The sequence below is a fragment of the Mobula hypostoma genome, unplaced genomic scaffold (genome assembly GCF_963921235.1).
Source record: "Mobula hypostoma unplaced genomic scaffold, sMobHyp1.1 scaffold_167, whole genome shotgun sequence".
In the NCBI taxonomy this organism is placed as follows: domain Eukaryota; kingdom Metazoa; phylum Chordata; class Chondrichthyes; order Myliobatiformes; family Myliobatidae; genus Mobula; species Mobula hypostoma.
In genome coordinates this window covers 38,851-65,276 of record NW_026948250.1, presented here as the reverse complement: position 1 = coordinate 65,276, position 26,426 = coordinate 38,851, and the positions used below count along the sequence as shown (strand labels likewise).

At 65.8% G+C, this 26,426-nt stretch overlaps 1 protein-coding gene across 1 annotated transcript in view; it reads left to right on the top strand.

The window, feature by feature from the left end:
* LOC134342179 (large neutral amino acids transporter small subunit 3-like) overlaps nt 1-26,426 on the top strand; it is a gene marked incomplete at its 3' end in the record, with an annotated part of 65,067 nt that overhangs the window by 14,478 nt on the left and 24,163 nt on the right. Inside the window, exon 3 of the mRNA XM_063040152.1 lies at nt 19,954-20,158. Coding sequence (XP_062896222.1) covers nt 19,954-20,158 — 205 coding nt within the window. The remainder of the gene's footprint in view (nt 1-19,953; nt 20,159-26,426) is intronic.

Here is a 26,426-nt window from a genome sequence, read left to right as displayed (position 1 = left end):
CAGGTTCTGCCTGTTTGAGGCGTAGTTCTGCCTGAGCCAATGTGATCGGTGAGCTCGGGGGGTGTGTGTTTGCGTGTGGGAGACTGCCTTGAGTTCCTGAGCAGGCAATGGTCTGTTTGACTTTGAAGAGCTGGCTGTGAACACACCCTGAGCATGTGGTCTTGCGTCAGAAAAACTGCAATGAATGGGTTTCTCTCCCTTTCGTCGTCACTGGACGGGAGGGGGAGAAGAAAGAAGTGGGGGCAGGGTGTGGTAGGAGAGGAGAGGAGGGGGAAAAGGAAAGAATCGTTGCCCTCTCCCTACAGAACCCTCTCATTTCCCCAATAACTCTCCCTCATCCACTCACCCCCTTCTCACTCCCCCCTCTTCACCCTCCCTCTTCTCCCTCCACCCTCACTCCCCCTCTCCACTTCTCACTCCCCCTCTCCACTTCTCACTCCCCCTCCACTTCTCTCCCCCTCCACTTCTCTCCCCCTCCACTTCTCTCCCCCCTCCACTTCTCTCTCCCCTCCACTTCTCACTACACCAGGGCACTTCTCACTCCCCCCTCCACTACTCACTACACCAGGGCACTTCTCACTCCCCCACTGCACTTCTCACTCCCCCTCTCCACTTCTCACTCCCCCACTGCACTTCTCACTCCCCCTCTCCACTTCTCACTCCCCCTCCACTTCTCTCCCCCTCTACTTCTCACTCCCCCCTCCACTTCTCACTCCCCCTCTCCACTTCTCACTCCCCCTCTCCACTTCTCACTCCCCCTCTCCACTTCTCACCCCCCCTCCACTTCTCACTCCCCCTCCACTTCTCACTCCCCCTCTCCACTTCTCATTCCCCCACTGCACTTCTCACTCCCCCTCCAATTCTCACTCCCCCCTCCACTTCTCACTCCGCTCCACTTCTCACTCCCCCACTCCACTTCTCTCCCCCTCCACTTCTCTCCCCCTCCACTTCTCTCCCCCCTCCACTTCTCACTCCCCCTCTCCACTTCTCACTCCCCCTCTCCACTTCTCACTCCCCCCTCCACTTCTCACTCCCCCCTCCACTTCTCACTCCCCTCTCCACTTCTCACTCCCCCTCTCCACTTCTCACTCCCCCCCTCCACTTCTCACTCCCCCACTGCACTTCTCACTCCCCCCTCCACTTCTCACTCTCCCCTCCACTTCTCTTTCCCCCTCCTCTCGCCTCCTCCACTTCTCTTTCCCCTCCTCTTCTCACTCCCCCTCCACTTCTCACTCCCCCCTCCACTTCTCACTCCCCACTCCACTTCTCACTCCCCCCTCCACTTCTCACTCCCCCTCCACTTCTCACTCCCCCCTCCACTTCTCTCCCCCTCCACTTCTCTCCCCCTCCACTTCTCTCCCCCTCCACTTCTCTCCCCCTCCACTTCTCTCTCCCCTCCACTTCTCACTCCCCCCGCCACTTCCCACTCCTCCCTCCACTTCTCACTACACCAGGGCACTTCTCACTCCCCCCCTCCACTTCTCACTCCCCCTCCACTTCTCACTCCCCCCTCCACTTCTCACTCCCCCTCTCCACTTCTCACTCCCCCTCTCCACTTCTCACTCCCCCTCTCCACTTCTCACTCCCCCCTCCACTTCTCACTCCCCCACTGCACTTCTCACTCCCCCCTCCACTTCTCACATCCCCTCCACTTCTCACACCCCCCTCCACTTCTCACTCTCCCCCTCCGCTTCTCTTTCCCCCTCCTCTCGCCCCCTCCACTTCTCTTTCCCCTCCGCTTCTCTTTCCCCTCCACTTCTCACTCCCCCCTCCACTTCTCACTCCCCTCCACTTCTCACTCCCCTCCACTTCTCACTCCCCTCCAGTTCTCACTCCCCCCTCCACTTCTCACTCCTCCTCCACTTCTCACTCCTGCTCCACTTCTCACTCCTCCTCCACTTGTCACTCCCCCCTCCACTTCTCACTTCACTTCTCTCTCCCCCTCCACTTCTCTCTCCCCCTCCACTTCTCTCTCCCCTCCACTTCTCACTACCCCCTCCACTTCCCACTCCTCCCTCCACTTCTCACTCTCCCCCTCCACTTCTCTCTCCCCCTCCTCTCACCCCCTCCACTTCTCTTTCCCCTCCACTTCTCTTCCCCTCCACTTCTCTTTCCCCTCCACTTCTCTTCCCCTCCACTTCTCTTCCCCTCCACTTCTCTTTCCCCTCCACTTCTCTTTCCCCTCCACTTCTCTTTCCCCTCCACTTCTCTTTCCCCTCCACTTCTCTGTCCCCCTCCACTTCTCTGTCCCCCTCCACTTCTCACTCCCCCTCCACTTCTCACTCCCCCCTCCACTTCTCTCTCCCCCCTCCACTTCTATCTCCCCCCTCCACTTCTCACTCCCCCCTCCACTTCTCACTTCACTTCTCTCTCCCCTCCACTTCTCTCTCCCCCTCCACTTCTCTCTCCCCCCTCCACTTCTCTCTCCCCTCCACTTCTCACTACCCCCTCCACTTCCCACTCCTCCCTCCACTTCTCACTCTCCCCCTCCACTTCTCTCTCCCCCTCCTCTCACCCCTCCACTTCTCTTTCCCCTCCACTTCTCTTTCCCCTCCACTTCTCTTTCCCCTCCACTTCTCTTCCCCTCCACTTATCTTTCCCCTCCACTTCTCTTTCCCCTCCACTTCTCTTTCCCCTCCACTTCTCTTTCCCCTCCACTTCTCACTCCCCCTCCACTTCTCACTCCCCCTCCACTTCTCACTCCCCCTCCACTTCTCACTCCCCCTCCACTTCTCACTCCCCCTCCACTTCTCACTCCCCCCTCCACTTCTCTCTCCCCCCTCCACTTCTATCTCCCCCATCCACTTCTCACTCCCCCCTCCACTTCTCACTCTCCCCCTCCACTTCTCTCTCTCCCCTCCACTTCTCTTTCCCCTCCCACTTCTCTGTCCCCCTCCACTTCTCTCTCCCCCTCCACTTCCCACTCCTCCCTCCACTTCTCTCTCCCCCTCCACTTCTCACTACCCCCTCCACTTCCCACTCCTCCCTCCACTTCTCTCTCCCCCTCCACTTCTCTCTCTCCCCCTCCACTTCTCTCTCCCCCTCCACTTCTCTGTCCCCTCCACTTCTCACTACTCCCTCCACTTCTCACTCCCCCTCCACTTCTCACTCCCCCCTCCACTTCTCACTCTCCCCCTCCACTTCTCTCTCCCCCTCCTCTCGCCCCCTCCACTTCTCTTTCCCCTCCACTTCTCTTTCCCCTCCACTTCTCTTCCCCTCCACTTCTCTGTCCCCCTCCACTTCTCTCTCCCCCCTCCACTTCTCACTCCCCCCTCCAGAGAGAGGGGTGACGGAGATGGGGAGAGGTGCAGGGGAGGGAGGGGGTGATGGAGACGGGGAGAGGTGTAGGGGAGGGGGGGTGATGGAGACGGGGAGGGGTGGGGGAGGAGGGGATGACGGAGATGGGGAGGGGTGTAGGTGAGGGAGGGGGTGATGGAGACGGGGAGGGGTGTGGGGAGGGAGGGGTGACGGAGATGTGGAGGGGTGTAGGTGAGGAGGGGGTGATGGAGACGGGGAGGGGTGACGACGGGGAGTGGTGTGGGGAAGGGAGGGGGACGGGATGTGGAGGGGTGTAGGGGAGGGAGGGGTGATGGAGATGTGGAGGGGTGTAGGGGAGGAGGGGTGACGGAGTGTGGAGGGGTGTAGGGGAGGGAGGGGGTGATGGAGACGGTAGGGGTGTGGGTAAGGGAGGGGATGACGGAGATGGGGAGGGGTGTAGGTGAGGGAGGGGGTGATGGAGACGGGGAGAGGTGGAGGAGGGGTGATGGAGATGTGGAGGGGTGAGGTGGGGAGGGGTGATGGAGACGGGGAGGGGTGCGAGACGGAGAGTGGTGTGGGGGAGGGAGGGGTGAGGAGACGGGGAGGGGTGAGAGGGGGGTGATGGAGATGTGGAGGGGTGTAGGGGAGGGAGGGTGCGGAGATGTGGAGAGGTGAGGGGAGGGAGGGGTGATGGAGACGGGTAGGGGTGTAGGGGAGGGAGGGGGTGATGGAGACGGGGAGGGGTGTGGGAGGAGGGGGTGATGGAGACGGGGGTGTAGGGGAGGGAGGGGGGTATGGGGGAGAGGGGTGGGGTAGGGGGTGAGGGAGGGATGACGGAGATGGGTAGGGGTGGGGTGAGGGAGGGGGTGACGAGGATGACGGGGGAGTGGTGTGGGGGAGGGAGGGGGTGATGGGACGGGTGAGGGAGGGGTGAGGGTGACGTGGGAGGGGTGTGTGGTGGGGGGAGGGTGTGGGGGAGGGAGGGATGACGGTGACGGGGAGGTGTGTAGGGAGGAGTGGATGACGGTGACGGGGAGGTGTGTAGGGGAGGGAGGGGATGATGGTGACGGGGAGGTGTGGGGGAGGGAGGGGTGAGGGACGGGAGGTGTGTAGGGAGAGGAGGGGATGACGGTGAGGGGAGGTGTGTGGGGAGGGAGGGGTGATGGGACGGGAGGTGTGTAGGGAGGGAGGATGAGTGAGGGGAGGTGTGTGGGAGGGAGGTGAGGTGACGGGGAGGGTGTAGGGGAGGGAGGGTGAGGACGGGAGGTGTGTGGGGGAGGGAGGGGTGACGGTGACGGGGAGGGTGTAGGGGAGGGGGAGGGGTGATGGGAGGGAGGGTGTGGGGGAGGGAGGGGTGACGGGACGGGGAGGGGGTGTAGGGGAGGGAGGGGTGAGGGACGGGACGGGGAGGTGTAGGGGAGGAGGGGGTGAGGGACGGGGAGGGGAGGGAGGGGTGAGGGACGGGGAGGGTGTGGGGAGGGAGGGATGACGGGAGGGAGGTGTGGGGAGGGAGGGGTGAGGGTGGGGAGGGTGTGGGGAGGGAGGGGTGAGGGGAGGGAGGGTGTAGGGGAGGGGTGAGGGAGGGGGTGTGGGGAGGGAGGGGTGAGTGACGGGGAGGGGTGAGGGGAGGGAGGGTGAGGGACGGGGAGGTGTGTGGGGGAGGAGGGATGAGGTGAGGGGGGGAGGAGGTGAGGGACGGGGAGGGTGACGGGGAGGTGTGTAGGGGAGGGAGGGGTGAGGGTGACGGGGAGGTGTGTAGGGGGGAGGGGTGAGTAGGGGAGGGAGGGGTGAGGTGACGGGAGGTGTGTAGGTGAGGGAGGGTGAGGACGGGACGGGGAGGTGTGTGGGGAGGGAGGGGATGAGGTGACGGGGAGGTGTGTAGGGGAGGGAGGGTGAGGTGACGGGGAGGTGTGTGGGAGGGAGGGATGACGGTGACGGGGAGGTGTGGGGAGGGAGGGGTGAGGTGACGGGGAGGTGTGTGGGGAGGGAGGGGTGACGGTGACGGGGAGGTGTAGGGGAGGGAGGGGTGAGGGTGACGGGGAGGTGTGTAGGGAGGGAGGGTGAGGTGACGGGGAGGGTGTAGGGGAGGAGGGGATGAGGGAGGGAGGGTGTAGGGAGGGGGGAGGGAGGGGAGGGTGTGGGGAGGGAGGGATGACGGTGACGGGAGGTGTGTAGGGGAGGGAGGGGTGAGGTGACGGGAGGTGTGTAGGGAGGGAGGGGTGACGGTGACGGGGAGGTGTGTGGGGAGGGAGGGTGAGGGTGACGGGGAGGTGTGTGGGGGAGGGAGGGATGACGGTGACGGGGAGGTGTGTGGGGGAGGGAGTGGATGACGGTGACGGGGAGATGTGTGGGGGAGGGAGGGGATGACGGTGACGGGGAGGGGTGTGGGGGAGGGAGTGGATGACGGTGATGGGGAGGTGTGTGGGGGAGGGAGTGGGTGATGACGGTGACAGGGAGGTGTGTAGGGGAGGGAGGGGTGAGGGAGGTGACGGGGAGGGGTGTAGGGGAGGGAGTGGATGATGGTGACGGGGAGGTGTGTAGGTGAGGGAGAGTGGATGATGGAGACAGTGACGGGGAGGGTGTAGGGAAGGGAGGTGGGGGAGGTGAGGGTGACGGTGGGGGAGGTGTGTGGGGGAGGGAGGGGTGATGGAGACGGGGAGGGGTGTGAGGGGAGGGAGGGGATGACGGTGACGGGGAGGTGTGTGGGGTGACGGGGAGGTGTGTGGGGGAGGGAGGGGGTGATGGAGACGGGGAGGGGTGTAGGGGTGTGACGGGGAGGTGTGTGGGGGAGGGAGGGTGGGTGACGGGGAGGGGTGTAGGGGAGGGAGGGGGTGATGGAGACGGGGAGGTGTGTAGGGGCGGGAGTGGATGACGGTGACGGGGAGGTGTGTAGGTGAGAGATTGGATGACGGTGACAGGGAGGTGTGTAGGGGAGGGAGGGGGTGAGGGTGACGGGGAGGTGTGTGGGGGAGGGAGGGGATGACGGTGACGGGGAGGTGTGTGGGGGAGGGAGTGGATGACGGTGACGGGGAGGTGTGTGGGGGAGGGAGTGGATGACGGTGACGGGGAGGGGTGTGGGGGAGGGAGGGGGTGATGGAGACGGGGAGTGGTGTAGGGGAGGGAGGGGCTGATGGAGACGGGGAGGGGTGTAGGGGAGGGAGGGGGTGACGGTGACGGGGAGTGGTGTGGGGGAGGGAGGGGTGACGGAGATGTGGAGCGGTGTAGGGGAGGGAAGGGGTGACGTAGACGGGGAGGGGTGTGGGGAGGGAGTGGATGACGGAGACGGGGAGGGGTGTGGGGGAGGGAGGGGATGACGGTGACGGGGAGGTGTGTAGGTGAGAGAGTGGATGACGGTGACGGGGAGGTGTGTAGGGGAGGGAGGGGATGATGGTGACGGGGAGGTGTGTGGGGGAGGGAGGGGTGAGGGTGACGGGGAGGTGTGTAGGGGAGGGAGGGGATGACGGTGACGGGGAGGTGTGTGGGGGAGGGAGGGGATGATGGTGACGGGGAGGTGTGTAGGTGAGGGAGTGGATGATGGTGACGGGGAGGTGTGTGGGGGAGGGAGGGGTGAGGGTGACGGGGAGGTGTGTGGGGGAGGGAGTGGATGACGGTGACGGGGAGGTGTGTGGGGGAGGGAGGGGATGATGGTGACGGGGAGATGTGTGGGGGAGGGAGGGGATGACGGTGACGGGGAGGTGTGTGGGGGAGGGAGGGGATGATGGTGACGGGGAGGTGTGTAGGTGAGGGAGTGGATGACGGTGACGGGGAGGTGTGTGGGGGAGGGAGGGGTGAGGGTGACGGTGAGGGTGAGGGGAGGGAGGGGATGACGGTGACGGGGAGGTGTGTGGGGGAGGGAGGGGATGAGGGTGACGGGGAGGTGTGTAGGGGAGGGAGGGGGTGATGGAGACGGGGAGGTGTGTAGGGGAGGGAGGGGATGAGGGTGACGGGGAGTGTGTGGGGGAGGTGGTGATAGGGGAGGGAGGGGTGAGGTGACGGGGAGTGTGTGGGGGAGGGAGGGATGAGGGCGGGGAGGTGTGTAGGGGAGGGAGGGGTGAGGGTGACGGGGAGGTGTGTAGGGGAGGGAGGGGTGAGGGTGACGGGGAGGTGTGTGGGGGAGGGAGTGGATGACGGTGACGGGGAGGGGTGTGGGGGAGGGAGGGGTGTGGGTGACGGGGAGGTGTGTGGGGGAGGGAGTGGATGACGGTGACGGGGAGATGTGTGGGGGAGGGAGGGGATGACGGTGACGGGGAGGGGTGTGGGGGAGGGAGTGGATGACGGTGACGGGGAGGTGTGTGGGGTAGGGAGTGGATGACGGTGACAGGGAGGTGTGTAGGGGAGGGAGGGGTGAGGGTGACGGGGAGGTGTGTAGGGGAGGGAGGGGTGATGGAGACGGGGAGGGGTGTAGGGGAGGGAGGGGTGACGGTGACTGGGAGGGGTGTAGGGGAGGGAGGGAGTGACGGAGACGGGGAGGTGTGTGGGGGAGGGAGGGGTGAGGGTGACAGGGAGGTGTGTGGGGGAGGGAGTGGATGATGGTGACGGGGAGGTGTGTGGGGGAGGGAGTAGATGACGGTGACAGGGAGGTGTGTGGGGGAGGGAGGGGATGACGGTGACGGGGAGGTGTGTGGGGGAGGGAGGGGTGAGGGAGACGGGGAGGGTGTAGGGGAGGGAGGGGGTGACGTAGACGCGGAGGGGTGTGGGGAGGGAGTGGATGACGGTGACGGGGAGGTGTGTGGGGGAGGGAGGGGTGAGGGTGACGGGGAGATGTGTGGGGGAGGGAGGGGATGACGGTGACAGGGAGGTGTGTAGGGGAGGGAGGGGGTGACGTAGACGGGGAGGTGTGTGGGGGAGGGAGGGGATGACGGTGACGGGGAGGTGTGTGGGGGAGGGAGTGGATGACGGTGACAGGGAGGTGTGTAGGGGAGGGAGGGGATGACGGAGACGGGGAGGTGTGTGGGGGAGGGAGGGGTGAGGGTGACGGGGAGGTGTGTGGGGGAGGGAGTGGATGACGGTGACGGGGAGGTGTGTGGGGGAGGGAGTGGATGACGGTGACGGGGAGATGTGTGGGGGAGGGAGGGGATGACGGTGACGGGGAGGTGTGTAGGGGAGGGAGTGGATGACGGTGACGGGGAGGTGTGTGGGGGAGGGAGGGGATGACGGTGACGGGGAGGGATGTAGGGGAGGGAGGGGTGATGGTGACGGGGAGGTGTGTGGGGGAGGGAGGGGATGACGGTGACGGGGAGGTGTGTGGGGGAGGGAGGGGTGAGGGTGACGGGGAGGTGTGTAGGTGAGGGAGTGGATGACGGTGACGGGGAGGGATGTAGGGGAGGTAGGGGTGACGGAGACGGGGAGGGGTGTAGGGGAGGGAGGGGGTGATGGAGACGGGGAGGTGTGTAGGGGAGGGAGGGGGTGAGGGTGACGGGGAGGTGTGTAGGTGAGGGAGGGGGTGATGGAGACGGGGAGGTGTGTAGGGGAGGGAGGGGGTGAGGGTGACGGGGAGGTGTGTAGGTGAGGGGGGGTAATGGAGACGGGGAGGGGTGTAGGGGAGGGAGGGGATGATGGTGACGGGGAGGTGTGTGGGGGAGGGAGGGGTGAGGGTGACGGGGAGGTGTGTAGGTGAGGGAGTGGATGACGGTGACGGGGAGGTGTGTGGGGGAGGGAGGGGTGAGGGTGACGGGGAGGTGTGTAGGGGAGGGAGGGGATGACGGTGACGGGGAGGTGTGTGGGGGAGGGAGGGGATGACGGTGACGGGGAGGTGTGTAGGGGAGGGAGGGGATGACGGTGACGAGGAGGTGTGTAGGTGAGGGAGTAGATGACGGTGACGGGGAGGGGTGTAGGGGAGGGAGTTGATGACGGTGACGGGGAGGGGTGTAGGGGAGGGAGGGGATGACGGTGACGGGGAGGTGTGTGGGGGAGGGAGTGGATGACGGTGACGGGGAGGTGTGTAGGGGAGGGAGGGGTGAGGGTGACGGGGAGGTGTGTAGGGGAGGGAGGGGATGACGGTGACGGGGAGGTGTGTGGGGGAGGGAGTGGATGACGGTGACGGGGAGGTGTGTGGGGGAGGGAGGGGTGAGGGTGACGGGGAGGTGTGTAGGGGAGGGAGGGGGTGACGTAGACGGGGAGGTGTGTGGGGGAGGGAGTGGATGACGGTGACGGGGAGTTGTGTAGGGGAGGGAGGGGATGACGGTGACGGGGAGGTGTGTAGGGGAGGGAGGGGTGAGGGTGACGGGGAGATGTGTGGGGGAGGGAGGGGATGACGGTGACGGGGAGGGTTGTAGGGGAGGGAGGTGTGACGGTGACGGGGAGGTGTGTAGGGGAGGGAGGGGTGACTGTGACGGGGAGGTGTGTGGGGGAGGGAGGGGTGAGGGTGACGGGGAGGTGTGTGGGGGAGGGAGAGGTGAGGGTGACGGGGAGGTGTGTGGGGGAGGGAGGGGATGACGGTGACGGGGAGGTGTGTGGGGGAGGGAGTCGGTGACGGGGAGGGGTGTAGGGGAGGGAGGGGTGACGATGACGGGTAGGTGTGTGGGGGAGGGAGGGGATGACGGTGACGGGGAGGTGTGTGGGGGAGGGAGGGGTGAGGGTGACGGGGAGGTGTGTAGGGGAGGGAGTAGATGACGGTGACCTGGAGGTGTGTAGGGGAGGGAGTGGATGACGGTGACGGGGAGGTGTGTAGGTGAGGGAGTGGATGACGGTGACGGGGAGGTGTGTGGGGGAGGGAGGGGTGAGGGTGACGGGGAGGTGTGTAGGGGAGGGAGGGGGTGACGTAGACGGGGAGGTGTGTGGGGGAGGTAGTGGATGACGGTGACTGGGAGGTGTGTAGGGGAGGGAGGGGTGAGGGTGACGGGGAGATGTGTGGGGGAGGGAGGGGATGACGGTGACGGGGAGGGGTGTAGGGGAGGGAGGGGTGACGGTGACGGGGAGGTGTGTAGGGGAGGGAGGGGTGACGGTGACGGGGAGGTGTGTGGCGGAGGGAGGGGTGAGGGTGACGGGGAGGTGTGTGGGGGAGGGAGGGGTGAGGGTGACGGGGAGGTGTGTGGGGGAGGGAGGGGATGACGGTGACGGGGAGGTGTGTGGGGGAGGGAGTGGATGACGGTGACGGGGAGGGGTGTAGGGGGGGGAGGGAGGGGTGACGGTGACGGGGAGGTGTGTGGGGGAGGGAGGGGATGACGGTGACGGGGAGGTGTGTGGGGGAGGGAGGGGTGAGGGTGACGGGGAGGTGTGTGGGGGAGGGAGGGGTGAGGGTGACGGGGAGGTGTGTAGGGGAGGGAGGGGATGACGGTGACGGGGAGGGGTGTAGGGGAGGGAGTGGATGATGGTGACGGGGGAGGTGTGTAGGTGAGAGAGTGGATGACGGTGACGGGGAGGGTGTAGGGGAGGGAGGGGTGAGGGTGACGGGGAGGTGTGTGGGGGAGGGAGGGGGTGATGGAGACGGGGAGGGGTGTAGGGGAGGGAGGGGATGACGGTGACGGGGAGGTGTGTGGGGGAGGGAGTGGATGACGGTGACGGGGAGGGGTGTGGGGGAGGGAGGGGATGACGGTGACAGGGAGGTGTGTAGGGGAGGGAGGGGATGACGGTGACGGGGAGTTGTGTGGGGGAGGGAGGGGATGATGGTGACGGGGAGGTGTGTGGGGGAGGGAGGGGATGATGGTGACGGGGCGGTGTGTGGGGGAGGGAGGGGATGATGGTGACGGGGAGGTGTGTGGGGGAGGGAGGGGTGAGGGTGACGGGGAGTTGTGTAGGGGAGGGAGGGGTGACGGTGACGGGGAGTGGTGTGGGGGAGGGAGTGGATGACGGTGACGGGGAGGTGTGTGGGGGAGGGAGGGATGACGGTGACGGGGAGGTGTGTAGGGGAGGGAGGGGGTGATGGAGACGGGGAGGGATGTAGGGGAGGGGGTGATGGAGATGGGGAGGGGTGTGGGGGAGAGAGTGGATGACGGTGACGGGGAGGTGTGTAGGGGTGGGAGGGGTGAGGGTGACGGGGAGATGTGTGGGGGAGGGAGGGGTTAGGGTGACGGGGAGGTGTGTAGGGGAGGGAGGGGATGACAGTGACGGGGAGGTGTGTAGGTGAGAGAGTGGATGACGGTGACGGGGAGGTGTGTGGGGGAGGGAGTGGATGACGGTGACGGGGAGGTGTGTAGGTGAGAGATTGGATGACGGTGACGGGGAGGGATGTAGGGGAGGGAGGGGTGATGGTGACGGGGAGGTGTGTAGGGGAGGGAGGGGGTGACGGAGACGTGGAGGGGTGTGGGGGAGGGAGGGGTGAGGGTGACGGGGAGGTGTGTGGGGGAGGGAGGGGATGACGGTGACGGGGAGGTGTGTGGGGGAGGGAGTGGATGACGGTGACGGGGAGGTGTGTGGGGGAGGGAGTGGATGACGGTGACGGGGAGGGGTGTAGGGGAGGGAGGGGGTGATGGAGACGGGGAGGGTGTAGGGGAGGGAGGGGGTGATGTAGACGGGGAGGGTGTAGGGGTGGGAGGGGGTGATGGAGACGGGGAGGGTGTAGGGGAGGGAGGGGGTGATGGAGACGGGGAGGTGTGTAGGGGAGGGAGGGGTGAGGGTGACGGGGAGGTGTGTGGGGGAGGGAGGGTTGAGGGTGACAGGGAGGTGTGTAGAGGAGGGAGGGGGTGATGGTGACGGGGAGGGGTGTAAGGGAGGGAGGGTTGAGGGTGACAGGGAGGGGTGTAGGGGAGGGAGGGGTGACGGAGACGGGGAGGGGTGTGGGGGAGGGAGGGGATGACGGTGACGAGGAGGTGTGTAGGTGAGGGAGTGGATGAAGGTGACGGGGAGGTGTGTAGGTGAGGGAGGGGTGAGGGTGACGGGGAGGGATGTAGGGGAGGGAGGGGTGACGGAGACGGGGAGGGGTGTGGGGGAGGGAGGGGATGACGGTGACGGGGAGGTGTGTAGGGGAGGGAGGGCTGAGGGTGACGGGGAGGTGTGTAGGGGAGGGAGGGGATGACGGTGACGGGGAGGTGTGTGGGGGAGGGAGTGGATGACGGTGACGGGGAGGTGTGTGGGGGAGGGAGGGGTGAGGGTGACGGGGAGGTGTGTAGGGGAGGGAGGGGGTGACGTAGACGGGGAGGTGTGTGGGGGAGGGAGTGGATGACGGTGACGGGGAGTTGTGTAGGGGAGGGAGGGGATGACGGTGACGGGGAGGTGTGTAGGGGAGGGAGGGGTGAGGGTGACGGGGAGATGTGTGGGGGAGGGAGGGGATGACGGTGACGGGGAGGGTTGTAGGGGAGGGAGGTGTGACGGTGACGGGGAGGTGTGTAGGGGAGGGAGGGTTGACTGTGACGGGGAGGTGTGTGGGGGAGGGAGGGGTGAGGGTGACGGGGAGGTGTGTGGGGGAGGGAGAGGTGAGGGTGACGGGGAGGTGTGTGGGGGAGGGAGGGGATGACGGTGACGGGGAGGTGTGTGGGGGAGGGAGTCGGTGACGGGGAGGGGTGTAGGGGAGGGAGGGGTGACGCTGACGGGTAGGTGTGTGGGGGAGGGAGGGGATGACGGTGACGGGGAGGTGTGTGGGGGAGGGAGGGGTGAGGGTGACGGGGAGGTGTGTAGGGGAGGGAGTAGATGACGGTGACCTGGAGGTGTGTAGGGGAGGGAGTGGATGACGGTGACGGGGAGGTGTGTAGGTGAGGGAGTGGATGACGGTGACGGGGAGGTGTGTGGGGGAGGGAGGGGTGAGGGTGACGGGGAGGTGTGTAGGGGAGGGAGGGGGTGACGTAGACGGGGAGGTGTGTGGGGGAGGTAGTGGATGACGGTGACTGGGAGGTGTGTAGGGGAGGGAGGGGTGAGGGTGACGGGGAGATGTGTGGGGGAGGGAGGGGATGACGGTGACGGGGAGGGGTGTAGGGGAGGGAGGGGTGACGGTGACGGGGAGGTGTGTAGGGGAGGGAGGGGTGACGGTGACGGGGAGGTGTGTGGCGGAGGGAGGGGTGAGGGTGACGGGGAGGTGTGTGGGGGAGGGAGGGGTGAGGGTGACGGGGAGGTGTGTGGGGGAGGGAGGGGATGACGGTGACGGGGAGGTGTGTGGGGGAGGGAGTGGATGACGGTGACGGGGAGGGGTGTAGGGGGGGGAGGGAGGGGTGACGGTGACGGGGAGGTGTGTGGGGGAGGGAGGGGATGACGGTGACGGGGAGGTGTGTGGGGGAGGGAGGGGTGAGGGTGACGGGGAGGTGTGTGGGGGAGGGAGGGGTGAGGGTGACGGGGAGGTGTGTAGGGGAGGGAGGGGATGACGGTGACGGGGAGGGGTGTAGGGGAGGGAGTGGATGATGGTGACGGGGGAGGTGTGTAGGTGAGAGAGTGGATGACGGTGACGGGGAGGGTGTAGGGGAGGGAGGGGTGAGGGTGACGGGGAGGTGTGTGGGGGAGGGAGGGGGTGATGGAGACGGGGAGGGGTGTAGGGGAGGGAGGGGATGACGGTGACGGGGAGGTGTGTGGGGGAGGGAGTGGATGACGGTGACGGGGAGGGGTGTGGGGGAGGGAGGGGATGACGGTGACAGGGAGGTGTGTAGGGGAGGGAGGGGATGACGGTGACGGGGAGTTGTGTGGGGGAGGGAGGGGATGATGGTGACGGGGAGGTGTGTGGGGGAGGGAGGGGATGATGGTGACGGGGCGGTGTGTGGGGGAGGGAGGGGATGATGGTGACGGGGAGGTGTGTGGGGGAGGGAGGGGTGAGGGTGACGGGGAGTTGTGTAGGGGAGGGAGGGGTGACGGTGACGGGGAGTGGTGTGGGGGAGGGAGTGGATGACGGTGACGGGGAGGTGTGTGGGGGAGGGAGGGATGACGGTGACGGGGAGGTGTGTAGGGGAGGGAGGGGGTGATGGAGACGGGGAGGGATGTAGGGGAGGGGGTGATGGAGATGGGGAGGGGTGTGGGGGAGAGAGTGGATGACGGTGACGGGGAGGTGTGTAGGGGTGGGAGGGGTGAGGGTGACGGGGAGATGTGTGGGGGAGGGAGGGGTTAGGGTGACGGGGAGGTGTGTAGGGGAGGGAGGGGATGACAGTGACGGGGAGGTGTGTAGGTGAGAGAGTGGATGACGGTGACGGGGAGGTGTGTGGGGGAGGGAGTGGATGACGGTGACGGGGAGGTGTGTAGGTGAGAGATTGGATGACGGTGACGGGGAGGGATGTAGGGGAGGGAGGGGTGATGGTGACGGGGAGGTGTGTAGGGGAGGGAGGGGGTGACGGAGACGTGGAGGGGTGTGGGGGAGGGAGGGGTGAGGGTGACGGGGAGGTGTGTGGGGGAGGGAGGGGATGACGGTGACGGGGAGGTGTGTGGGGGAGGGAGTGGATGACGGTGACGGGGAGGTGTGTGGGGGAGGGAGTGGATGACGGTGACGGGGAGGGGTGTAGGGGAGGGAGGGGGTGATGGAGACGGGGAGGGTGTAGGGGAGGGAGGGGGTGATGTAGACGGGGAGGGTGTAGGGGAGGGAGGGGGTGATGGAGACGGGGAGGGTGTAGGGGAGGGAGGGGGTGATGGAGACGGGGAGGTGTGTAGGGGAGGGAGGGGTGAGGGTGACGGGGAGGTGTGTGGGGGAGGGAGGGTTGAGGGTGACAGGGAGGTGTGTAGAGGAGGGAGGGGGTGATGGTGACGGGGAGGGGTGTAAGGGAGGGAGGGTTGAGGGTGACAGGGAGGGGTGTAGGGGAGGGAGGGGTGACGGAGACGGGGAGGGGTGTGGGGGAGGGAGGGGATGACGGTGACGAGGAGGTGTGTAGGTGAGGGAGTGGATGAAGGTGACGGGGAGGTGTGTAGGTGAGGGAGGGGTGAGGGTGACGGGGAGGGATGTAGGGGAGGGAGGGGTGACGGAGACGGGGAGGGGTGTGGGGGAGGGAGGGGATGACGGTGACGGGGAGGTGTGTAGGGGAGGGAGGGCTGAGGGTGACGGGGAGGTGTGTAGGGGAGGGAGGGGATGACGGTGACGGGGAGGTGTGTGGGGGAGGGAGTGGATGACGGTGACGGGGAGGTGTGTGGGGGAGGGAGGGGTGAGGGTGACGGGGAGGTGTGTAGGGGAGGGAGGGGGTGACGTAGACGGGGAGGTGTGTGGGGGAGGGAGTGGATGACGGTGACGGGGAGTTGTGTAGGGGAGGGAGGGGATGACGGTGACGGGGAGGTGTGTAGGGGAGGGAGGGGTGAGGGTGACGGGGAGATGTGTGGGGGAGGGAGGGGATGACGGTGACGGGGAGGGTTGTAGGGGAGGGAGGTGTGACGGTGACGGGGAGGTGTGTAGGGGAGGGAGGGTTGACTGTGACGGGGAGGTGTGTGGGGGAGGGAGGGGTGAGGGTGACGGGGAGGTGTGTGGGGGAGGGAGAGGTGAGGGTGACGGGGAGGTGTGTGGGGGAGGGAGGGGATGACGGTGACGGGGAGGTGTGTGGGGGAGGGAGTCGGTGACGGGGAGGGGTGTAGGGGAGGGAGGGGTGACGCTGACGGGTAGGTGTGTGGGGGAGGGAGGGGATGACGGTGACGGGGAGGTGTGTGGGGGAGGGAGGGGTGAGGGTGACGGGGAGGTGTGTAGGGGAGGGAGTAGATGACGGTGACCTGGAGGTGTGTAGGGGAGGGAGTGGATGACGGTGACGGGGAGGTGTGTAGGTGAGGGAGTGGATGACGGTGACGGGGAGGTGTGTGGGGGAGGGAGGGGTGAGGGTGACGGGGAGGTGTGTAGGGGAGGGAGGGGGTGACGTAGACGGGGAGGTGTGTGGGGGAGGTAGTGGATGACGGTGACTGGGAGGTGTGTAGGGGAGGGAGGGGTGAGGGTGACGGGGAGATGTGTGGGGGAGGGAGGGGATGACGGTGACGGGGAGGGGTGTAGGGGAGGGAGGGGTGACGGTGACGGGGAGGTGTGTAGGGGAGGGAGGGGTGACGGTGACGGGGAGGTGTGTGGCGGAGGGAGGGGTGAGGGTGACGGGGAGGTGTGTGGGGGAGGGAGGGGTGAGGGTGACGGGGAGGTGTGTGGGGGAGGGAGGGGATGACGGTGACGGGGAGGTGTGTGGGGGAGGGAGTGGATGACGGTGACGGGGAGGGGTGTAGGGGGGGAGGGAGGGGTGACGGTGACGGGGAGGTGTGTGGGGGAGGGAGGGGATGACGGTGACGGGGAGGTGTGTGGGGGAGGGAGGGGTGAGGGTGACGGGGAGGTGTGTGGGGGAGGGAGGGGTGAGGGTGACGGGGAGGTGTGTAGGGGAGGGAGGGGATGACGGTGACGGGGAGGGGTGTAGGGGAGGGAGTGGATGATGGTGACGGGGAGGTGTGTAGGTGAGAGAGTGGATGACGGTGACGGGGAGGGTGTAGGGGAGGGAGGGGTGAGGGTGACGGGGAGGTGTGTGGGGGAGGGAGGGGGTGATGGAGACGGGGAGGGGTGTAGGGGAGGGAGGGGATGACGGTGACGGGGAGGTGTGTGGGGGAGGGAGTGGATGACGGTGACGGGGAGGGGTGTGGGGGAGGGAGGGGATGACGGTGACAGGGAGGTGTGTAGGGGAGGGAGGGGATGACGGTGACGGGGAGTTGTGTGGGGGAGGGAGGGGATGATGGTGACGGGGAGGTGTGTGGGGGAGGGAGGGGATGATGGTGACGGGGCGGTGTGTGGGGGAGGGAGGGGATGATGGTGACTGGGAGGTGTGTGGGGGAGGGAGTGGTGAGGGTGACGGGGAGGTGTGTAGGGGAGGGAGGGGTGACGGTGACGGGGAGTGGTGTGGGGGAGGGAGTGGATGACGGTGACGGGGAGGTGTGTGGGGGAGGGAGGGGATGATGGTGACGGGGAGGTGGGTAGGGGAGGGAGGGGTGACGGTGACGGGGAGGTGTGTGGGGGAGGGAGGGGTGAGGGTGACGGGGAGTTGTGTAGGGGAGGGAGGGGTGACGGTGACGGGGAGTGGTGTGGGGGAGGGAGTGGATGACGGTGACGGGGAGGTGTGTGGGGGAGGGAGGGATGACGGTGACGGGGAGGTGTGTAGGGGAGGGAGGGGGTGATGGAGACGGGGAGGGATGTAGGGGAGGGGGTGATGGAGATGGGGAGGGGTGTGGGGGAGAGAGTGGATGACGGTGACGGGGAGGTGTGTAGGGGTGGGAGGGGTGAGGGTGACGGGGAGATGTGTGGGGGAGGGAGGGGTTAGGGTGACGGGGAGGTGTGTAGGGGAGGGAGGGGATGACAGTGACGGGGAGGTGTGTAGGTGAGAGAGTGGATGACGGTGACGGGGAGGTGTGTGGGGGAGGGAGTGGATGACGGTGACGGCGAGGTGTGTAGGTGAGAGATTGGATGACGGTGACGGGGAGGTGTGTGGGGGAGGGAGGGGATGACGGTGACGGGGAGGGATGTAGGGGAGGGAGGGGTGATGGTGACGGGGAGGTGTGTAGGGGAGGGAGGGGGTGACGGAGATGTGGAGGGGTGTGGGGGAGGGAGGGGTGAGGGTGACGGGGAGGTCTGTGGGGGAGGGAGGGGATGACGGTGACGGGGAGGTGTGTGGGGGAGGGAGTGGATGACGGTGACGGGGAGGTGTGTGGGGGAGGGAGTGGATGACGGTGACGGGGAGGGGTGTAGGGGAGGGAGGGGGTGATGGAGACGGGGAGGGTGTAGGGGAGGGAGGGGGTGATGTAGACGGGGAGGGTGTAGGGGAGGGAGGGGGTGATGGAGACGGGGAGGGTGTAGGGGAGGGAGGGGGTGATGGAGACGGGGAGGTGTGTAGGGGAGGGAGGGGTGAGGGTGACGGGGAGGTGTGTGGGGGAGGGAGGGTTGAGGGTGACAGGGAGGTGTGTAGAGGAGGGAGGGGGTGATGGTGACGGGGAGGGGTGTAAGGGAGGGAGGGTTGAGGGTGACAGGGAGGGGTGTAGGGGAGGGAGGGGTGACGGAGACGGGGAGGGGTGTGGGGGAGGGAGGGGATGACGGTGACGAGGAGGTGTGTAGGTGAGGGAGTGGATGAAGGTGACGGGGAGGTGTGTAGGTGAGGGAGGGGTGAGGGTGACGGGGAGGGATGTAGGGGAGGGAGGGGTGACGGAGACGGGGAGGGGTGTGGGGGAGGGAGGGGATGACGGTGACGGGGAGGTGTGTAGGGGAGGGAGGGGATGACGGTGACGAGGAGGTGTGTAGGTGAGGGAGTAGATGACGGTGACGGGGAGGTGTGTAGGTGAGGGAGTGGATGACGGAGACGGGGAGGTGTGTGGGGGAGGGAGGGGATGACGGTGACGGGGAGGTGTGTAGGGGAGGGAGGGGTGATGGTGACGGGGAGGTGTGTGGGGGAGGGAGGGGATGATGGTGACGGGGAGGTGTGTAGGGGAGGGAGGGGTGATGGTGACGGGGAGGTGTGTGGGGGAGGGAGGGGGTGATGGAGACGAGGAGGTGTGTGGGGGAGGGAGGGGATGATGGTGACGGGGAGGTGTGTGGTGGAGGGAGGGGTGAGGGTGACGGGGAGGTGTGTAGGGGAGGGAGGGTTGAGGGTGACGGGGAGATGTGTAGGTGAGGGAGTGGATGACGGTGACGGGGAGGTGTGTAGGGGAGGGAGTGGGTGATGGAGACGGGGAGGTGTGTGGGGGAGGGAGGGGGTGATGGAGACGGGGAGGGTGTAGGGGAGGGAGGGGATGACGGTGACGGGGAGGTGTGTAGGGGAGGGAGGCGGTGATGGAGACGGGGAGGGGTGTAGGGGAGGGAGGGGTGATGGAGACGGGGAGGGGTGTAGGGGAGGGAGGGGTGATGGAGACGGGGAGGGTGTAGGGGAGGGAGGGGGTGATGGAGACGGGGAGGTGTGTAGGGGAGGGAGGGGGTGATGGAGACGGGGAGGTGTGTGGGGGAGGGAGGGGATGATGGTGACGGGGAGGTGTGTAGGTGAGGGAGTGGATGACGGTGACGGGGAGGGATGTAGGGGAGGGAGTGGTGAGGGTGACGGGGAGGTGTGTGGGGGAGGGAGTGGTGAGGGTGACGGGGAGGTGTGTGGGGGAGGGAGGGATGTAGGGGAGGGAGGGGATGACGGAGACGGGGAGGTGTGTGGGGGAGGGAGGGGTGAGGGTGACGGGGAGGTGTGTGGGGGAGCTAGTGGATGACGGTGACGGGGAGGTGTGTGGGGGAGGGAGGGGATGATGGTGACGGGGAGGTGTGAGGGGGAGGGAGGGGTGAGGGTGACGGGGAGGTGTGTGGGGGAGGGAGGGTTGAGGGTGACAGGGAGGTGTGTAGGGGAGGGAGGGGGTGATGGTGACGGGGAGGGGTGTAAGGGAGGGAGGGGTGAGGGTGACAGGGAGGTGTGTCGGTGAGGGAGTGGATGACGGTGACGGGGAGGGGTGTAAGGGAGGGAGGGGTGAGGGTGACAGGGAGGGGTGTAGGGGAGGGAGGGGTGACGGAGACGGGGAGGGGTGTGGGGGAGGGAGGGGATGACGGTGACGAGGATGTGTGTGGGGGAGGGAGGGGTGAGGGTGACGGGGAGGTGTGTAGGGGAGGGAGGGAGGGGTGAGGGTGACGGGGAGGTGTGTGGGGGAGGGAGGGGATGACGGTGACGAGGAGATGTGTGGGGGAGGGAGGGGGTGATGGTGACGGGGAGGGAGGGGTGAGGGTGATGGGGAGGTGTGTGGGGGAGGGAGGGTTGAGGGTGACGGGGAGGTGTGTAGGTGAGGGAGTGGATGACAGTGATGGGGAGGTGTGTGGGGAGGGAGGGGAGACAGATGGGAATTACTGAGTTGAGGGGTGCGTTTGAGTGCAGTGACCCCAGCTCTGCCCCCTCACCATTGCAGAGACAGGGAACAGCTCCGAGGAGCTGGAATTGTCGGACGGGACGGGGAACGGTTCGTCCGCTGGTGAGTGGGTCAGCTGTGTGGAACAGGCCGAGATGCTGAACCTGGGCTTCACCATCGGCTCCTTCCTGCTGAGTGCTACCACTTTGCCCCTCGGCATCCTGATGGACAAGTACGGGCCCCGCTTTCCACGGCTCATCGGCAGGTAACGGTCACACCCCTCCACTCCCCTTGCCCTCCTTCCCTCACCCTTGAAACCCTTCCTCGCCCTCTCTCCTCCTTATCCCCCCTCCTCCCCATCCCCTCTCCTCCCCATCCCCTCTCCTCCTTATCCCCTCTCCTCCTTATCCCCTCTCCTCCTTATCCCCTCTCCTCCTTATCCCCTCTCCTCCCCATCCCTCTCCTCCCCATCCCCTCTCCTCCCCATCCCCTCTCCTCCCCATCCCTCTCCTCCCCATCCCTCTCCTCCCCATCCCTCTCCTCCCCATCCCCTCTCCTCCCCATCCCCCTCCTCCCCCTCCCCATCCCCTCTCCTCCCCCTCCCCATCCCCTCTCCTCCCCATCCCCTCTCCTCCCCATCCCCCTCCTCCTTATCCCCTCTCCTCCCCATCCCCTCTCCTCCCCATCCCCCTCCTCCTTATCCCCTCTCCTCCCCATCCCCTCTCCTCCCCATCCCCTCTCCTCCCCATCCCCCTCCTCCTTATCCCCTCTCATCCTTATCCCCTCTCCTCCTTATCCCCTCTCCTCCTTATCCCCTCTCCTCCCCATCCCCCTCCTCCCCATCCCCTCTCCTCCTTATCCCCTCTCCTCCCCATCCCCTCTCCTCCTTATCCCCTCTCCTCCCCATCCCCCTCCTCCCCATCCCCCTCCTCCCCATCCCCCTCCTCCCCATCCCCCTCCTCCCCATCCCCCTCCTCCCCATCCCCCTCCTCCCCATCCCCCTCCTCCCCATCCCCCTCCTCCCCATCCCCCTCCCCCTCCTCCTTATCCCCTCTCCTCCCCATCCCCTCTCCTCCCCATCCCCCTCCTCCTTATCCCCTCTCCTCCCCATCCCCTCTCCTCCTTATCCCCTCTCCTCCCCATCCCCTCTCCTCCCCATCCCCTCTCCTCCATCCCCTCTCCTCCCCATCCCCTTTCCTCCCCATCCCCCTCCTCCTTATCCCCCCTCCTCCTTATCCCCCCTCCTCCTTATCCCCCCTCCTATCCCCCCTCCTCCTCATCCCCTCTCCTCCCCATCCCCCTCCTCCTTATCCCCCTCCCCCTCCTCCTTATCCCCCTCCTCCTTATCCCCCTCCTCCTTATCCCCTCTCCTCCTTATCCCCTCTCCTCCCCATCCCCTCTCCTCCCCATCCCCCTCCTCCTTATCCCCCTCCTCCTTATCCCCCTCCTCCTTATCCCCTCTCCTCCTTATCCCCTCTCCTCCTTATCCCCTCTCCTCCCCATCCCCTCTCCTCCCCATCCCCTCTCCTCCTTATCCCCTCTCCTCCTTATCCCCTCTCCTCCCCATCCCATCTCCTCCCCATCCCTCTCCTCCCCATCCCCCCTCCTCCCCATCCCCCCTCCTCCCCATCCCCCTCCTCCTTATCCCCTCTCCTCCCCATCCCCTCTCCTCCCCATCCCCCTCCTCCTTATCCCCTCTCCTCCCCATCCCCCTCCTCCTTATCCCCTCTCCTCCCCATCCCCCTCCTCCTTATCCCCTCTCCTCCTTATCCCCTCTCCTCCCCATCCCCTCTCCTCCTTATCCCCTCTCCTCCCCATCCCCTCTCCTCCCCATCCCCTCTCCTCCCCATCCCCTCTCCTCCCCATCCCCCTCCTCCTTATCCCCTCTCCTCCCCATCCCCCTCCTCCTTATCCCCTCTCCTCCTTATCCCCTCTCCTCCCCATCCCCTCTCCTCCTTATCCCCTCTCCTCCCCATCCCCTCTCCTCCCCATCCCCTCTCCTCCCCATCCCCTCTCCTCCCCATCCCCCTCCTCCTTATCCCCCCTCCTCCTTATCCCCTCTCTCCTCCTTATCCCCTCTCCTCCCCATCCCCTCTCCTCCCCATCCCCTCTCCTCCCCATCCCCTCTCCTCCTTATCCCCTCTCCTCCCCATCCCCTCTCCTCCCCATCCCCTCTCCTCCTTATCCCCTCTCCTCCCCATCCCCTCTCCTCCCCATCCCCTCTCCTCCCCATCCCCCCTCCTCTCCATCCCCCTCTTCTCTCCATCCCCCTCTTCTCCCCTACCCTCCACCTCCTTTCTCCCCTCTTTCCTCCCCTGTATTCCTCTCTTTCCCCTTCCTCTCTCTTTCTCTCCCCTCCCCCTTCTCTCCGATCCCCCCTTCTCTCCCCTCCCCCCTTCTCTCCCCTCCCCCCTTCTCTCCCCTCCCCTCTCCCCTCTCCCCTCCCCTCTTCTCTCCCCCCTTCTCTCCCCTCCCCTTCTCTCCCTTCCCCTTCTTTCCCCTCCCCTTCTCTCCCCTCCCCTTCTCTCCCCTCCCCTTCTTTCCCCTCCCCCTCTTTCCCCTCCCCCTTCTCTCCCCTCCCTCATCTCTCCCCTCCCTCATCTCTCCCCTCCCTCATCTCTCCCCTCCCTCAACTCCCCTCCCCTTCTCCCCCTCCCCTTTTCTCTACCTCTCCCCTTCTCTATCTCTACTCTCCCCATCCCCTTCTCTCCCCCTTCTCTCCCCCTTCTCTCCCCCTTCTCTCCCCCTTCTCTCCCCCTTCTCTCCCCATCCCCTTCTCTCCCCCTTCTCTCCCCCTTCTCTCCCCATCCCCTTCTCTCCCCCTTCTCTCCCCCTCCCCCTTTCTCTCCCCCTCCCCTTCTCTCTCTCTACCCCTCCCCTCCTCTTCTCTCCCCTTCTCTCCCCTTCTCTCCCCCTCCCCCTCTCTCCTCCTCCCCTCCCCCTTCTCCCCTCCCCCCTCTCCCCTCCCCTTCTCCCCTCCCCTTCTCCCCTCCCCTTCTCCCCTCCCCCTTTCTCTACCTCTCCCCTTCTCTCCCCTCCCCTTCTCTCCCCCTTCTCTCTTCCCTTCTCTCCCCTCCCCTTCTCTCTCTCTACCCCTCCCCTCCCCTTCTCTCCCCTCCCCCTCCCCTCCCCTTCCCCTCCCCTCCCCTTCCCCTCCCCTCCCCTTCTCTCCCCCTCCCCTCCCCTCCCCTTCTCTCCCCCTCCCCTCCCCTTCTCTCCCCCTCCCCTCCCCTTCTCTCCCCCTCCCCTCCCCTTCTCTCCCCCTCCTCTTCTCTCCCCCCTTCTCTCCCCCCTTCTCTCCCCCCTTCTCTCCCCCCTTCTCTCCCCCCTTCTCTCCCCCTCCCCTTTCTCTCCCCCTACCCTTCTCTCTCTCTCCCCCTCCCCTTCTCTCTCTCTACCCCTCCCCTCCCCTTCTCTCCCCTACCCCTCCCCTCCCCTTCCCCTCCCCTCCCCTTCTCTCCCCCTCCCCTCCCCTTCTCTCCCCCTCCCCTCCCCTTCTCTCCCCCTCCCCTCCCCTTCTCTCCCCCTCCCCTCCCCTTCTCTCCCCCTCCTCTTCTCTCCCCTCTTCTCTCCCCCCTTCTCTCCCCCCTTCTCTCCCCCCTTCTCTCCCCCCTTCTCTCCCCCTCCCCTTTCTCTCCCCCTACCCTTCTCTCTCTCTCCCCCTCCCCTTCTCTCTCTCTACCCCTCCCCTCCCCTTCTCTCCCCCTCCTCTTCTCTCCCCCTTCCCTCCCCCCTTCTCTCCCCTCCCCATCTCTCCTCCTCCCCTCCCCATCTCTCCTCCTCCCCTCCCCCTTCTCCCCTCCCCTTTCTCTACCTCTCCCCTTCTCTCTCTCTACCCTCCCCCTCCCCTTCTCTCCCCCTCCCCTTCTCTCCCCCTCCCCTCTTCCCTTCTCTCCCCCTCCCCTTCTCTCTCTCTCCCCCTCCCCTTCTCTCTCTCTCCCCCTCCCCTCCCCTTCTTTCCCCCTCCCCTTCTTTCCCCCTCCCCTTCTTTCCCCCTCCCCTTCTTTCCCCCTCCCCTTCTCTCCCCCTCCCCTTCTCTCCCCCCTTCTCTCCCCCCTTCTCTCTCCCCCTTCTCTCTCTCCCCCTCCCCTTCTCTCTCCCCCTCCCTTCTCTCTCCCCCCTCCCCTTCTCTCTCCCCCTCCCCTTCTCTCTCCCCCCCCCTTCTCTCTCTCCCCTCCCCTTCTCTCTCTCCCCCTCCCCTTCTCTCTCTCCCCCTCCCCTCCCCTTCTCTCCCCCTCCCCCTTTCTCTCCCCTACCCTTCTCTCTCTCTCCCCCTCCCCTTCTCTCTCTCTACCCCTCCCCTTCTCTCCCCCTCCCCGTTCTCCCCCCCTCCCCTTCTCTCTCTCTACCCCTCCCCTTCCCTCTCTCCCGCTCCCCTTTTCTCTCTGTCTCTCGGTTTCACCATCCCTTTCTCTCCGCCATCCACCCCTCCCTGTCCTGGTGGTGCGACGGATGGGGCAGGAGGTTGTCTGAGGTTACAGTAGGGTAGTGCTCAGTCTGGGAAATGGGCCAACGAGCAGCAGGTGAAACTTTAACTTCGCCAAGTGTCAGGAGTTGCATTGCAGGAAGTTAAACCCAGACTGAGCTGGCACCGGGGCCCGACGGGTGGGGTGCGGGGGTGGGAATGTTGCAGACCAGAGCAATCGAGGGGTACCGTTCCCTGGAAATGGGGGGACGGGTTGACAAGACGGCGAAGAAGGCGTTTAGCACGCTGGCCTTCATCAGACCTGAGCTGGGACGTCCCGTACCAGACGTCAGTGAGAATGCACTGGGAGTGTTGTGCGTAGTTCTCATCTCCCAGCTACGGGAAGGAGGTGATTGAGCCAGAGACGGATGTTGCCGGGACTGGAGGGACTGGGTTACGAGGAGAGACGGGATAGGGATTGGAATGTTTTACCGGGGTTGGAGGCTGATTGAGGTTTATAAACTCCTGAGGGGGGGGCGGGTGGTGGGGTGGGGATTCGTCTCTACCAAAGGAGGTGTAATGTGCTCCTTCCCTCTGCTAGCCTGCTGGTCACCCTCGGGCAAGGTGTAGCACCTGCTTAGCTCCCGATCAGGGTCACGTGAAGTCAAGATATCAGGTGGTGGATGGTTGTATGAACAGCGGCTGCATATCACCAGTCCTGATTATGTGACCACTGACGCCAGGCAGACAATCCCCGAAGAGCATCGATGTCGTCTGGGGTCACCCATCTTGTAAAGTCACCGCCCGGGAGAATCCGACGGCAAACCGCGTCTGTGGCCGGAAAGGCCACGATCCCGCCCAGGGCGCACCGTCACGACGTCGCCCGACGCCACACGTCACGGCGATGACGAGCGCGGGCGACCCACGTTAGAAAGAGGGCTGCCCGTCAGTCAGGGCGGTGGCTGTACCTCGGAGTTCAGGGGCGACCGATCAGCAAGCGGGATGCCTTGGAAAGGCGGGGTGGATAAGAATACAGGCTGCCTGCCAGCAGAGCGCCCTTCCCCGGAGCGAGCCGGCGTTTAGAGCGGCTGTGGCTCGTCGTGCCCGGGTGCGGCCGGTGGCCTGGTCAGTCTCGCTCTTCCTCGCCCGCCTTCACTTGTTCCCTCCCTGACCCGCTGGGGCGCTGCGGCTTGGTGGGAACGCCCCCGGGGGGCCAGCGTTCCGTTCTCCGTGCAGGAGGTGGGGCGTCCGGGCAAACCCAGACGGACTGCAGCTGCAGCGGGTGCACGAGGCTGCGGGAGGCGGGGTAACTGGGCGACTGTCGGGGGCAGGAGGGCAAAACGCACGTGCCAGTGCAGAGTACCCCTGTGGCCCTTCCCCTCAATAAGTATAGAACTTCAGGTACCATTGAGGGGGGAGCGACCGAAGGGGGGGGGTGAGTTGGTCTTTGGCACTGACCCCGCTGCTGGGGCTCAGAACAGCTGGGAGGTGAAGTGGAGATAGCAGATTCCGGCGATGGAGGAATGGGGACGAGGCTCTGCAGGCGTGATAGGGACACCCGGATGGTATGTTGCCTCCCCGGTGCCAGGGTCAGGGACCTCTCCCGGATCGGGCCCTCGTCATTCCCGAGGGCGTGCAGCCCTGCGTACCTTGGTGCGTATCGGCACCGACGACATGGGTAGCCAAGGTGAGGAGGTCCTGAAGAGAGATCCTAGGTAGAAAGCTGAGGAACAGGACCCCCAGGGTAGTAACCTCTGGATTGCCGTCTGTGCCTCACGCCAGTGAGGGTAACAACAGGGATGGTTTGGCAGGTGAATGCGGGGCTGAGGAACTGGTAGCGGGGGTGGGAGGGGGAGGGTGTGTGTGATCAGAATACAACATACTTTACCCTGCAGCTTGAAAGGGAGAAGGGAAAGTCAGATGCATCAGTGAATTGCAGCGGCAAGAGAGGGGACTGATTGGAAAAGGACACTGGCAGGGATGATGGCAGAGCGGCGATGGCAGGAATTTCCGGAAGGCACAGGGTATATATACACATCCCAAAGGGGAAGAAGTATTCTGAAGAAAAGATGACACAACGGTGGCCAACGAGAGAAGTCAAACCCAACATTAAAAAGACAAAGAGAGG